General features: G+C 37.2%; 1 protein-coding gene across 2 annotated transcripts in view; it reads left to right on the plus strand.

The window, feature by feature from the left end:
• Cka (Connector of kinase to AP-1) overlaps positions 1-13,576 on the plus strand; it is a 60,423-nt gene extending 46,847 nt beyond the window's left edge. The window contains exons 10-15 of one of the 2 annotated variants that reach the window (XM_053789728.2): positions 3,335-3,513; positions 5,596-5,765; positions 7,966-8,133; positions 8,520-8,689; positions 8,902-9,067; positions 10,638-13,576. In XM_053789728.2, coding sequence (XP_053645703.1) covers positions 3,335-3,513; positions 5,596-5,765; positions 7,966-8,133; positions 8,520-8,689; positions 8,902-9,067; positions 10,638-10,807 — 1,023 coding nt within the window. In that variant the 3' untranslated portion in view covers positions 10,808-13,576. The remainder of the gene's footprint in view (positions 1-3,334; positions 3,514-5,595; positions 5,766-7,965; positions 8,134-8,519; positions 8,690-8,901; positions 9,068-10,637) is intronic. The other variant, XM_053789729.2, reaches the window with a different exon arrangement.
• The last annotated feature ends 1,720 nt before the right edge of the window (positions 13,577-15,296 follow it).

Raw genomic sequence — 15,296 nt, forward strand, 5'->3', positions numbered from 1 at the left:
AGTGATGGAATGCCTGGTAAATAGACGTTTAGTGTGGTATTTAGAGACATACAACAGTCTCTCCACTCGTCAATATGGCTTTTGTAAGGGCTGTTCTACCATAGACCTGTTACTACGCTTGGATACATATGTTCGTAATGCCTTTGCGAATAACCACTCAGTTATTGCTATATTTTTTTGACCTTGAGAAGGCATATGACAAAACTTGGAGGTATAATATTTTGGCCCAAGCCCATTCCTTAGGCCTTTGAGGCAATCTACCGTCCTTTCTTAAGAACATTTTAACCGACAGACATTTCCGTGTTCGGGTTAATAATGTGCTCTCCTCGGACTTTATCCAAGCTGAAGGTGTCCCCCAGGGATGTGTTCTGAGCACAACACTTTTTCTCCTTGCTATAAATGATTTGGCCTCTAGTCTTCCATCCAATATTTGGTCATCACTCTGTTGATGACTTCGCTGTTGCATGTGCAGGCACTGACTGTCGCCTCATTACAGTTTCTCTCCAACATGAGGTCGACCGTGTTTCCAATTGGGCCACCACACATGGGTTTAAATTTTCCAGTACCAAAACTCACCAAATTACTTTCACTAGATGCTCTGTCATCTCCGATCATCCTTTGTACCTCTATGGCTCCCGTATCCCTGAACGTGATTCAGTCAGGTTTCTAGGCCTCCTCTTTGACCGTAGGTTATCCTGGAAACCTCACATTACCTCTCTGAAGGCAACTTGTCACAGCCATCTGAACCTTCTTAAAACCCTTGCTCATCTTTCATGGTGAGCTGATCGTCGAACTCTCCTTCGCCTACATTCCGCCCTCATTTTATCGAAACTTGATTATGGCGACCAGATCTATTCATCGGCCTCTCCTGCTACTCTATAGCCTTAACCCCATTCATCACCAAGGATTACGTTTATGCCTTGGTGCTTTTCGCTCTTACCCTGTTGAGAGCCTCTATGCAGAAGCGAATGTTCCATCCTTATCCGATCGCCATGATCCCCATTGCCTTCGCTACTATGTACGCTCTCATGATCTCCGCAATCCTTCCATTTATAGAATGGTCACCGATATTAGTAGACATTCTTTATTTGTTCACCGCCCCTGTTTGCTCTGTCCCTTCTCCCTTCGCCTACATTCGCTCGTCTTCTCTTCAGTTACCATCTCTCTATGTTCGTGTAGCATCTCACTTTTCCCTACCCCCCCTGGGAAGTTCCAGCTGTTCGAGTCTGTTCTTTCTCACTCCCTTGCTCAAAAGCCCAACTGTCTACGGTAGCTTCCCGCTCTCTTTTTTTGACCACTTCCACTCTCATTTTCATGCCATTGCAGTGTACACAGATGGCTCTAAGTCTTCTGACAGCGTAGGATTCGCAGCAATGTTTCCGGACAGCATCGTACGAGGGCATTTACTATCTTCGGCTAGTATCTTTACTGCTGAATTGTATGCCATTCTTGCAGCACTTATCCGTATTGCATCTATGCCTATGTCATCATTTGTGGTTGTCTCAGACTCCCTTAGTGCTTTACAGGCTATACAGAAATTTGATACACCTCACCCCTTAGTCCTCCGTATCCAACTTTGGCTACGCTGCATCTCTTCCAAGCATAAAGATATTGTTTTTTGTTGGGTCCCTGGTCATGTTGACGTACAGGGCAATGAGCAGGCAGACACTGCTGCGCGGTCAGCAGGACATGACCTACCAGTTTCATATAGAGGTGTTCCATTTACGGACTATTTTGCTGCAGTAGCTACCCACATTCACCCCCGTTGGCAACAATGTTGGTCTACTCTGCTCGGTAACAAACTTCAATCTATTAAACCGAGTATAGGTTACTGGCCGTCTTCTTGTCACCATTGTCGAGGTTGGGAGACTACTCTCTCCCGTCTTCACGTTGGCCATACTCGTCTTACTCGTGGTTATCTCATGGAGAGGCGCCCTGCTCCTTTCTGTGAGAATTGTCAGGTTCCATTATCGGTTAGCCAAATTCTATTAGACTGCCCACTTTATAACGAGCATGCAGAATATACCTCCAACGTTGTCTTCGCTCCGCTGCTCTCTCTTTACCTTCCCTTCTCGCTGATGGACCCACCTTTCATCCGGACTCTCTCATTGACTTTTTGACAACAACTGACTTACTTCACAAACTCTGATGATACCTTCAGCCCTTTCTACCTCAATCTCTTGCTGCCCTCTACCCCCGCACTATCCCCTGCCCCGCTGTTTTCTGTAACCTACTGATCATCCCTCCCCCCTTCTACCGCCCAATACCCTCGCTTCCTTCCCTACCCTGCAGCGCTGTATAGCCCTTGTGGCTTAGCGCTTCTTTTTGATTATAATAATAATCTTCAGCCACTGCTTGGCAAAACATTTCCAGAATAAAGATACCCAAATGTTGTACAGGTGTCTCAGTTATCAACGTGTCGGTTTTGTAAACCGTTAATTCACATGAATTTATTACTTTGTTAAAGAACATGGGAGTGCTAGATATGCTTAGGTGGTGGATGTATGTGAAAACTAACCATTAATTTTGTGTGAATGAATAAACCATTTGTACAATTTGAAATAAGAAAATGATGTGCTTATGCATGAAATAGTACAGATTGTCACCTTAGTGGAATATCAGAGATGTTACAACTAAATAAGGCAGAAAGGTTTCTGAATATGTGAATTGAGGAAAAAACAAAGAATGGGGTTATACATAAAGCTAAGGTTATAAGGCACAAGGTCTTATCATTTTATAAAACCGTAAATGAGATGGGATTTTTCATACAGAGATAGCCTTGCACCTACATTATTAAATGCATAGAATGAAGGGAGATATGACTAAACCCACAAACAGAAGACTGGTATAAATGAAGTGCTGAGGTTAACTGAGAACTAAAAAGAATGGATTGAAGTTGGATAATTTCAGATTTTCTCCATGGGAAAGTGAAACAGATTTCTTCCTCCAGAAGTCATGCATGTTGTAAGAGGCGACTAAAATGCCTGGAACAAGGTGCTAGTACTTCCTTCTCCTTTATAAATTTCTGAATTTAAAAAGAAAAACTTTTGTTTCTTTTTTTAGGTCTCTCTATCTCGGTGGGATATGACTGGGTCATTGAAAAAAAAAAATCAGATCTTGATATTTTGTAGGAAAATTCTGGTTTGGATGTAGAGTTGTGGACGAGTGCACCAATTAGTAAAGCAGTTATCATAGCTAACACTTGAGTGGCTTTATAAATAGGTAATTATTATTTTTCTTATTCCTATTGAGTTACAGTATTCGTCTTTTTGCCCTTAGTCTGCTTTATTTCATATAAGTTTTCAAGTAATTAAAACTTTTTGCACAATTCAAGCAGATATCATCAACCAAAGAGAATTTCCGGAAAACCTGGACAGCCAAATACACATTGCGATCGCACTTTGATGGAGTGCGAGCACTTTGTTTCCACCCACAAGAACCCACTCTTATTACTGCTTCTGAAGATGCTACACTAAAACTCTGGAATCTTCAAAAAACTGTTCCAGCCAAGAAGTATGTTGCTTTTCAATTTTTTCTAGTTTATAATCTCTCATGCCATTTGAAACTTGGATGTATAACTTTTAGAAATTCATTATATGGTAATACTTTTATCCTAGGATGTAAATTATTCCTACAGTGTGAATTTTACAGTACTTGGAGGTTATGAAACATTTCATAAATTTGCAGTGGAAGGAAGGCGGGGTAGGGGTCGGCCTAGGAAGGGTTGGAGGGAGGGGGTAAAGGAGGTTTTGTGTGCGAGGGGCTTGGACTTCCAGCAGGCATGCGTGAGCGTGTTTGATAGGAGTGAATGGAGACAAATGGTTTTTAATACTTGACGTGCTGTTGGAGTGTGAGCAAAGTAACATTTATGAAGGGATTCAGGGAAACCGGCAGGCCGGACTTGAGTCCTGGAGATGGGAAGTACAGTGCCTGCACTCTGAAGGAGGGGTGTTAATGTTGCAGTTTAAAAACTGTAGTGTAAAGCACCCTTCTGGCAAGACAGTGATGGAGTGAATGATGGTGAAAGTTTTTCCTTTTCGGGCCACCCTGCCTTGGTGGGAATCGGCCGGTGTGATAATAAAAAAAATAATAAAATAACAGTGGACCCCCGGTTAACAATATTTTTTCACTCCAGAAGTATGTTCAGGTGCCAGTACTGACCGAATTTGTTCCCATAAGGAATATTGTGAAGTAGATTAGTCCATTTCAGACCCCCAAACATACACGTACAAACGCACTTACATAAATACACTTACATAATTGGTCACATTTGGAGGTGATCGTTATGCGGGGGTCCACTGTACTATACTTAACTGATGTGTCTAAAACTTTTGTTCTATTTTTCTCTAAATGTTGAAGATGTGCATTATCACACAAACTTACATTTACTTTCCAATATGTTTCTTGTTAGCTCGTATTCCTGTAATATTTCTATTCTAATTCGGAAGGCCTGGTTATTGACCAAGCTGAAGAGGCAATGATCTCTGGAACCATTAACATATATTTAACAGATATAAGCTACAACTAACATTAGAGTATTGTATATCAGTAAGTTAAGATTTTTTTTTTTTAATTCCAAGTTCTATTACTTAAACTTTTAGATAAGCTCAAACTTGTCACTTTATATTTTTAGCTCTGTGTGAAAATCTTGTTCAAATTGAATATAAATTTTTAATCATCATATTCCTTATTTTCAGTTTCTATCAACATCTCCATTATTCAGCTAATTTACTTTTTGCTTTCAGTTTTTCTGATAAGGTCTCTAATCAAAGATACCTAGTACAAACTTAATTTCTTGCAGTTCATATAATTCCTAACTTGTGTTTTTCCTCTTTCATCTCTACTATAATTTCTTAACTCAGTAATATTTTGCAGAATACTAGAATATAAAGAAAGGCAACAAAACAGCCTTACACTCCTGTGTCATTTGAATCATTAGCCATTATTACAACACTTTCTTCTTCCCATACATCTTTAAATTCTTTACACAAAAAACCTGCACATAGGAGAAAGGAACTTATGATGACATTTCAGTCTGATGTGGATCATTAACTAGTCACATCCTAACACACAAAGGTAAGGGAGCCATTGCACTGGTTCCCTTACCTTCGTTGTTAGTGTGTGACTGGTTAATTGTCCAAGTTGGACTGAAACGTCATAAATTTTTCTCCTAGGTGTGGGTTTTTTGTGTTTTGTTCTAGTCACAGTACAGCCTCTCCTCACTTAGTGATATTCTCATTTACTGACAACTCAGACTTAAGACGGGCTCTCTGACCAGTATGCATACCTAAATAATGTATATTAGAAGTGATTTCCTCTATTCTGTTTGTTACAATATACAGAACACTGCTGGATAAACATTTAAAAACATACTAAAAATGTTATAAATGGTGTAAGGGTGTTGTTAAAATAATATCAAAGATGGTTGACACAAACCCACTACCATTTTAGTATGGCCCTTGCTTAGCAACAAATTTGTTTACCAATGTGGTCTTAGAAACAGAACTCCATCATTAAGTGAGGAGAGGCTGCATTCTCTTTTTATTCTTTAAATTCTTAAGTTGTAGGTTAATGTAAAAATGGAATCTATTTCAGGTCAGCATCTTTGGATGTCGAGCCAGTTTACACCTTTCGTGGTCACCTTGGTCCTGTTCTTTGTTTAGCGATGAACAGTGATGGGGAAAAGTGCTATTCAGGAGGAATTGATGGTACCATACGAATCTGGAACATCCCTTCCTCGAATATCGATCCCTATGATTCATACGGTTAGTTTTCCCATAAATTCACAGTATACAGTCAGTGCATAATCTTTATTTAGCACTATGGGTAGTCACTTCTTGACGAAGACGTGACACTGGGTAGCTTTAATCAAAGAGACCTAGGTGTTGCACGTTTCTTCATCAACGAACTGTCATTACATTACCTTTGTTCCTGTGATATAAGTTTTATTGTAAGGCAGTGTGTGTGTAATATTTACTAAAGAATATTTAGGACAAATTTAATTACTAGTTTGGTTTTAGGAGCATAATCAGTATTTAACCCTTTATGCAAGACAGAACAAACTAGTGGTTATAAGATATTCATTCACACATTAAACAGTAGTAGCATGAAAGAAAAGAATTTTAGGTCTCCTCCTCTTTTTTTTTTTTTAAGCATAAATGGAGTGGTATTGGCAGTGTATGGAAAAAAAAATTGCCATTATTTTATGCTAACACTTAGTCTGTCAGAAGGTATCAGCTTAGTGAATGGTTATGATGCCTTAATTCAACTCAAAACAGCTGTTGTTCACTTGTCACATATGTCTTGAACCAAGAATAAGTTTATGTACTACATTTTCTTTATAAATTCACAATTATACTAAAGAATACAATAGTAAAATTACTACTGTATTACCAAAGACTTGCATTTATAGTAGGTTCCCTACTTATAACCCTAATTAACCGTTTCAGGATCCAGACTCAAAATCTGAGACGTGTCTACAGGGTCCAAGAATTTAAATTTTTTTTTTTTTTCTTATGAAATGGTAGAGAATCTTTTTCTAAAGGTAATAAAACAAAAAGTACGAAATTTGATGGAAAATTGACAAAATTGTGTTCTTGCAAATTTTGATGTGTCAGTGATATTTACGCATCGGCAATTTTGCTGAGTTTGACTCCCATTTTAGGCCAATTACATTATTCCAGTTGACCAAGTTCTTAGCAATTTCACTAGTATTACTTCTATTTTATCGATTGAGCACAAGAAATCACCAAGTCGACTGTTTCAACTAACACAAAGTTCAAAATATTCCTATTTCAAAATAGGGTCCAGAATAAACAATGCAGGCATTCCTGGCACTAAACTAACATTTTCTCTGTTCATTAGTTACATTTTCAGGCTTTACAAATGAATTCCATTTTGATTTTTTATTTGCATAATGAATTTTTATTCAAACCCAAAAATGGAAGATTTACTGTATGCAATATTGTAATAACTGTATAAATAATATCAGCGCATTTGTGAACATACATAAGACCCACCAGCTGACATCTAGTGGATGAGTGATGTGTTTACTCTTGAACATCAGTAAAAATTTACCATTTCTGCTAATTTAAGCTTGGTTTCAAGCCATTTTCAGTACTAAAACCAATGAAAATCATCTCTATTTCTGTAATATATCTTCCATTCTATCAAATGAGATCAAGAAATCATAAATACAACTATAAAAAACCTATAATAAAACACTGCAAAGTCGCTGTTTTAATCCAAAATTATGATCTCAGTTTTTTCTCTCATTATGCACTATGCTGCAGGATTTGTTTTATGTGGTGCACACTTACCACATAGATATATTCTATCATATCTAGGCCCAAATTTACCCCTCACAGTTTGTCTGAGTGAGCTGAGCTCATGGTATAGAACTACAGTTTTGACCCTGAAAGGGTTAATTGCTAAAAATTGTAACTGTGAGTGTTTGAAATTCTGGCCCTATTTTCCCAAGGACTTCCTTGTCATATTCAAGATGCAAGGAGGCTTGGACATACAGCAGGCATATGTGAGCGTGGTAGATAGGAGTGAGAGGAGACGAGTGATTTTTGGGACTTGACTCGCTGTTGAAGTATGAGTAAGGTAACATTTTGTGAAGGGAAGCTGGTTAGCTGGACTTAAGAGTCTTGGTGATGGGAGGTACAGTGTCTGCACTCTAAAGGAAAGGTATGGGATTCTTGCTGTTCAGAGGGTCATCTAAACTCGTATCTGCAATCCTCTGGCAAGACAGTGGTAGCATGAATGATGGTGAAAGTATTCTTTTTTTGGGTCACCCTGCCTCAGTAGGATATGACCAGCATACTAAAAAAAGAAATGTCATTAATTCCTATTCACATTTATTAAAGACTAAGGTTGAATAATTACTGTATCGTATTCTTAGCTGTAGCAGCAGTCTGACATTAAAGTAAATAGTTATATAAAAAGTTGGATGTTTTACAGAGCCAAGTGTTGTAGGAGGAAGTTTATCTGGTCACACTGATGCAGTGTGGGGTCTGACCTTCCATTCTCAGCAGCAGCGTCTTCTCTCATGTGCGGCAGATTCTACAGTTAGATTGTGGTCTGCAGACCCTCGCTCACCACTCATATATACTTATGCTGTTGAGAAAGGTTTGTATTTTGTTGTGCACTTCTTGCTTTTTCCATCTTTGTATGAGTTAATTTAGGCTTTTTCTCTATATAGTCTAATGCTCTTGCCATACAATACTGTAACTTGGTTTCCTATGAAATATTTTTTTTTTACACTTTTGATTCCTCATACATCCTTTCTATTTATGCATGCAGAGTGTTGGTTAAAAACTTCTTTTTACAGTTCATGACTTACTTTCTCTTTCATATCTCATTGCTTTAGAAATTTTACTAGTATTGGCAGAAGAGACACTATTTGAAGAAGTATGCTGAACACTGTTGAAATCAATGAATAACACTGTATTCTTATTAAATGTAATTTATTTATTTAAATGTATTGTTCTCTTATGATTTGTCTTTAATTCCAGATGGCATCCCCACTTCTGTGGACTTCGTCTATGAATCCAGTAACCAGTTTGTGTGCAGCTTCAACACAGCTAACTGCGTTATATTTGACCTGGAGACTGGCAAACCTGTTATGCGTCTTGACACTGAACCTGATCAAGGCAGCAATTCTCTTAACCGACAAATCAACAGAGTAAGCACTCGGTTAATTTCAGTCTCTTGAGGAATTGCAATGATTATAGCAGCTATTGAAGACATTATGGCAACTATTGAAGACATCTTTGATATGTAAATTAAAATTTAGTTACTTTGCATTATCTTAGGCTTCATTGTAAATGATAGTAGTAGATATTAAGGTTTAATATAAAAGTAATTTATGATTTTTACATTGATTGTCATCCACAGGTTGTATCCCACCCTACTCTGCCACTAACCATCACAGGTCATGAGGATCGCCATATTAGGTTCTGGGACAACAACAGTGGTCGTTTAGTTCAGTCGATGGTAGCTCACCTAGACTCTGTTACGTCCTTGGCTGTTGATCCCAATGGCCTCTACCTCCTCTCAGGCAGTGAGTTTAACTAATATGCATTTTTTTTTTTTTTTTTTTAGGTGTACTGAGTCATTCATATTTAGGCTTATGGTTGTCTGTGGGTTAAAAATTTGGTGCTAATAAATAAAATCTGAACTGTCATATCTGTGCGCCTCTGCAAAGACCATTATTGTGTGAATGATGGTGAAGGTGTTTCTTTCTGTTTTAGGTCACCCTGTCTCAGTGGGAGACATTTAGCATGTTAAAAATAAATAAGATCTCCACAAAAATTAATTTTTTGTAAAGGATTACTGCTTTGTATTTTTTTTTTTTTTTTTTTTTTTTTTTTTTTTTTCCAACAAGTCAGCCGTCTCCCAACGAGGCAGGGTGACCCAAAAAAGAAAGAAAATCCCCAAAAATAAAATACTTTCATCATCATTCAACACTTTCACCACACTCGCACATTATCACTGTTTTTGCAGAGGTGCTCAGAATACAGCAGTTTAGAAGCATACACATATAAAGATACACAACATATCCCTCCAAACTGCCAATATCCCAAACCCCTCCTTTAAAGTGCAGGCATTGTACTTCCCATTTCCAGGACTCAAGTCCGACTATATGAAAATAACCGGTTTCCCTGAATCCCTTCACTAAATATTACCCTGCTCACACTCCAACAGATCGTCAGGTCCCAAGTACCATTCGTCTCCATTCACTCCTATCTAACACGCTCACGCACGCTTGCTGGAAGTCCAAGCCCCTTGCCCACAAAACCTCCTTTACCCCCTCTCTCCAACCCTTTCGAGGACGACCCCTACCCTGCCTTCCTTCCCCTATAGATTTATATGCTTTCCATGTCATTCTACTTTGATCCATTCTCTCTAAATGACCAAACCACCTCAACAACCCCTCTTCTGCCCTCTGACTAATACTTTTATTAACTCCACACCTTTTCCTAATTTCCACACTCCGAATTTTCTGCATAATATTTACACCACACATTGCCCTTAAACAGGACATCTCCACTGCCTCCAACCATCTCCTCGCTGCTGCATTTACCACCCAAGGTTCACACCCATATAAGAGTGTTGGTACTACTATACTTTCATACATTCCCTTCTTTGCCTCCATAGATAACGTTTTTTGACTCCACATATACCTCAACGCACCACTCATCTTTTTTCCCTCATCAATTCTATGATTAACCTCATCCTTCATAAATCCATCCGCCGACACGTCAACTCCCAAGTATCTGAAAACATTCACTTCTTCCATACTCCTCCTCCCCAATTTGATATCCAATTTTTCTTTATCTAAATCATTTGACACTCATCACCTTTCTCTTTTCTATGTTCACTTTCAACTTTCTACCTTTACACAAAGAAAAAATAGATGCAGAATAAGCTTTAATGTCTTCATTGATTCCTGGTCCATGGTTATCAGTATTTGTGAAGAAAATACTGTGACCAGTTAATATCCATTAAATACTAGCACTTTATTGGTGTTATTTTGGGAATTATTTTAATCATTTTACTTTTGGTTCTTGATTAGCTTACTAACAACGGCATTTAGTGAGTAATATAGTAAAATTGTCATTACTCCTCAGGTCACGACTGCAGTATTCGCTTGTGGCAGCTGGACAGCAAACAGTGCGTACAGGAGATCACGGCTCACAGGAAGAAATTTGATGAGAGTATATTTGACGTGGCCTTCCATCCTAGCAAGCCTTTCATTGCCAGTGCAGGAGCAGATGCCCTAGCTAAAGTCTTCGTCTGATCATAGAATGACTCCCTTAGACAGTGTTCTAAATCCAAACCCCAAATCTCTGCTGGAGAAGCAGATTCCAGGGCTACAGTATTCCTCTATTGCCTCAGACTTTCGTTGTGCAGATGATATGTCAGAGTGCTGTGTTTACGGTGATGTAAATAGTACTAGAATATCCACTTGAGAGTTTGAGACCTGATTTTCATGTTAGCTTTCTTTTCCAGAAGACGTTTTGAGTAATTTATAGGTATTTCTCATAAGTGATTTGCATTATTTATCTTCATTAAAAGTCACCATTTGAAACTTAAGTTAGATTGAATTAAATAGAACCAATTTCTGGTCTCAGGCTGTCAACCTGATAATCTTTACAGTGCTCTCTCAGCCAATGCAGTGAATTCCTGACCAAAATTTTGAATCATTTTGAGCATTAAATAATGCATTGTTCAGCTGGTTCTGGATTATGGTTGGTATAGTGTGTTTTATTGATTGCCCACATGCTTGATAACTCGAAAAGATCCCAATTGACGTGAGAATCACCGTATTCAAAAGTATTTTTTATAACCTTGTGGAAATGTACAGAATTTTGGGCTCGTCGTGGTAGCCCAGAATCAGCTCAAGCCATAATACTCTAATTTAAGCCAGATTCCACCCAAGGATAAATGGCTACAGTACACTTAACAGATTCATATTGGTGCATATGAAGTCCTCTAACAGACAGTGACCAGCCTTGTTAATTCCTCATTAGTGATAACATTTATAGAGATACCACCACCTTAAGTTGAAACAGATTGTTGTTGAAATTATGCAAGAATTAAGTGATTTTTATTGAATGCTATGGATGTGTTAAGCTTGGTGGTATCTTCCTGGAGATGACTGAAGGACCCACGACCTAGTAATAGAAAATGAGTCGTGGCCATGAACAGAGAAACAGAGTTGAGCGAGGCTCTCCTGGTGAAACGGATATAATTATTGACTAGTCTTTAAAGGGTTAACATGGAAGTTACCCTGTGGTTTATGAATACAGTACTGGCTTGCACGCAGACTCTCATGGGATGGTTTACATTCTTATATTTATCTGTAAATAAGACAGTTCACTTCTTGCTCATATAGGTAGACTTTTTTTTTTTTTTTTTTTTTTTTTTTTTTTTTTTTTTTTTTTGCCAAATGTTGCTGGGAAAATAATTGTTTTGTTACCAAAATTGATGCTGGTAAATAATCTCTAAAGTATACATTTTAGAGGGTACTTACACGAAGGGTAATGAAGCCCTTTTGTGATTAAGTTTAACTAATACCTGAATAGTTGTAGCACAGACTTTTCAAGATTGACCAGCTACTCAGATGTGGACTTGTTAAGTGCAGTCCATAATATGGCTATGTGCTAGCATTATTTAAACTTAGAAGAAAAAAATAGAGAGAGACTCAATAAAAGTTGAATATCTAATCAGATATTGTATAGAGATTTGGTGAATTATATATCTGTCTTTAGCTAAATTTGACATTGAATTTTATGTATTTTTATGCACAAAACTGGTTATTTTCTCATCAACAGTTGGCTGAACCCACTCTCATTAGTTTTCATTTGCATTAATTTCATTGTTTGTGATGGTATCAGATTTTGAGCCTTGGATAAATTTAGAATAAGGAATGTATTGCATTATATAGTGAATTTCAAAATATATATACATTTTTATCCCTGGAATAATGTCAAGCTATAATCCCTGCCCTGTTAATTGATTTTTTTTCATTGTTATACTTTTAGACTTCTTTCAAATGGCAGAAAGTTACAGGGTTTTTAAATAATTTTTTATAATGGAGAAAATAATTTTTTAGTTTTCACAATACAGTAATTAAAAACAATTTTAATCATTTATCAATATAAAAGACTTCAACCTTATGACATTGTATTTTATTGCATTTGTATGTTTAATTTATTACAAAAATAGTCCTATTATGTGTTCATCTTACAGTCCATTAGTAATTTTACATATTTCAGTTTGTGGGGAAGGGTGAGCTTCTGCTCTCAGTGCTGCCTCTTAACTTTTATAGTTGCTAAGCCCAACCAATGTGTGCCAACTCTTCTTTCTTCTTTCAGATATTTCTGTTAATGTAGATGGCAACATTATCTTGCATATTAATATTCTTTATTTTGCATCTCTTGTGTACTGTAACATTTTTGTCTTCCCTTTTCCCAAAAATGGTATACAACAGATTTACACATTTTTTTGATACCTTGCAGTCACATATATAAGGTTGTTTGTATAAAATGTTTTATAATAGGCTAATAATACAGCGAGAAGAATGAATTTTAGATTTGGAGCGTGAACATTGAGAAAGGGACAAGTGATGCATATAGGAGACTGCATGTGCCAAGGTACCTTAGTGGGAGATAGCAGTGTTGAAAATAAATCTTTAAGTATTTGAGCATGGACATGTCAGCAGATTGGTCTATGACAGATAAGGTGAACCATAGAATAGGTGTGGGAAGAATGGGCAGTGTTGAGGGATCTGTGGAAAGAAGGAAGGTTATCTAATGGAGGCAAAAAGGGGAATGTTCCAGAGAATAGTGGTACCAATGCTTTTGTATGAGCGTGAGGTCATGGTTTGGAACACTGCACCATGGAGGCAGCTAGAGGCAGTGGAAATTTAATGTTTGAGAGCAATGTTTGGTTTGAATATCATGTAGAGAGTTTGGAACCTAGAAAATAACCCTTTAACCATGTCATACCAAAAAAATAAAGTTCCTCTGTGTGTGGTAAGATTTTGAAATAAAAAGTTGTTGTTTTCACAGTTTGAAAGAGTCCATTTTTATGAATCAAATACAACAACTGACTTACTTCACAAATTCTGATACCTTCAGCCCTTTCTACCTCAATCTCTTGCTACCCTCTACCCCCGTACTATCCCCTGCCCCGCTGTTTTCTGTAACCTACTGATCATCCGTCCTCCCTTCTGCCGCCCAATACCCTCGCTTCCTTCCCTACCCTGCAGCACTGTATAGCCCTTGTGGCTTAGCGCTTCTTTTTGATTATAATAATATGAATCAAATAAGAAATCTAATGAACATTTATGAATTTCTGATGTGTTAACCCTTAAACTGTCCAAACAAATTTACGTTCACATGCGTAGTGCTCCAAAAGTAGATCTATGTTTTTTTACATATTTTCAAATATAAAAAATAGTAGATCAAAGTTTTTTTTACATGTTTTCAAATGTAAAAAAAGAAAAGATCTACTTTTTTTTACATATTTTCAGATGTTGAAAAAACGTAGATCTACATTTGGACAGTTTAAGGGTTAAGGTTGATGAAAAATTCATCAGCAATATCAGCGTAAATGCATTAGTGATATTTAAGTTTTATGATTTACTGATGCCAAATCATCATTTTCATTTTCTTTTTCCTTGAGCCAGGAGAGAAGAAAGGATTCTGGTAATAAAATTTACTGTAATTTAATGATGGCTATTTTGATAGTGGCAGCATTCTGCTTTGGATTGGTAATGCTGAATGATCAATATGGGTCTGTAGTACTTTTTTAAGAAGTCAGCTGTCTCCCACCGAGGCAAGGTGACCCAAAAAGAAAGAAAATCCCCAAAAAGAAAATACTTTCATCATCATTCAACACTTTCACCTCACACATAATCACTGTTTTTGCAGGGGTGCTCAGAATACAACAGTTTAGAAGCATATACGTATAAAGATACACAACATTTCCCTCCAAACTGCCAATATCCCAAACCTCTCCTTTAAAGTGCAGGCATTGTACTTCCCATTTCCAGGACTCAAGTCTGGCTATATAAAAATAACCGGTTTCCCTGAATCCCTTCACTAAATATTACCCTGCTCACACTCCAACAGATCATCAGGTACCAAATACCATTCGTCTCCATTCACTCCTATCTAACACGTTCACGCACGCTTGCTGGAAGTCTAAGCCCCTCGCCCACAAAACCTCCTTTACCCTCTCCCTCGTATAAATAATTTCCTTTATGAACAAAAGTGGCATATACTGTATTAGAAAATGTTTCTTTGAAGAGATTCATTTATATTTTAATAATGGCTTCATTGCAGTTTCTTAGAGCAGACAAGTTCAAATTAAATATTGGCATATGGTATGATTAACAGTATTTTTTTTTATAATTTAGAAATACAGGTAACTTGTTAAGCCTTTGCTTTAACTTTTTTTTATTATTATTGATGCATTTTTCATTATTAGTTTGTTTTAGAAATGTGTAACTTGTTATCCAGTTTCAGTAACAGTAACTTCTTTGAAATTCATTTTATTTTTGTATGCTTCTGAAATTACTGTTCACTTCAATTTAAATTTTGATGGTGTAGTTTCCTCAGAGAATTGCTAGTGAAACTAAGTTGAAGAAAGACAGTACAGTACATCATTGGCTTACCATAATTTTTATTATCACAGAAAATGCTAAACCCATGTGGGTCATTCAGTGTTGCAAGGCAGTGGGTTGCTGTCATGAGAGGGCAAAGTGGTAGAAATTTAGA

The sequence above is a fragment of the Cherax quadricarinatus genome, chromosome 68 (assembly GCF_038502225.1).
Source record: "Cherax quadricarinatus isolate ZL_2023a chromosome 68, ASM3850222v1, whole genome shotgun sequence".
In the NCBI taxonomy this organism is placed as follows: Eukaryota; Metazoa; Arthropoda; class Malacostraca; order Decapoda; family Parastacidae; genus Cherax; species Cherax quadricarinatus.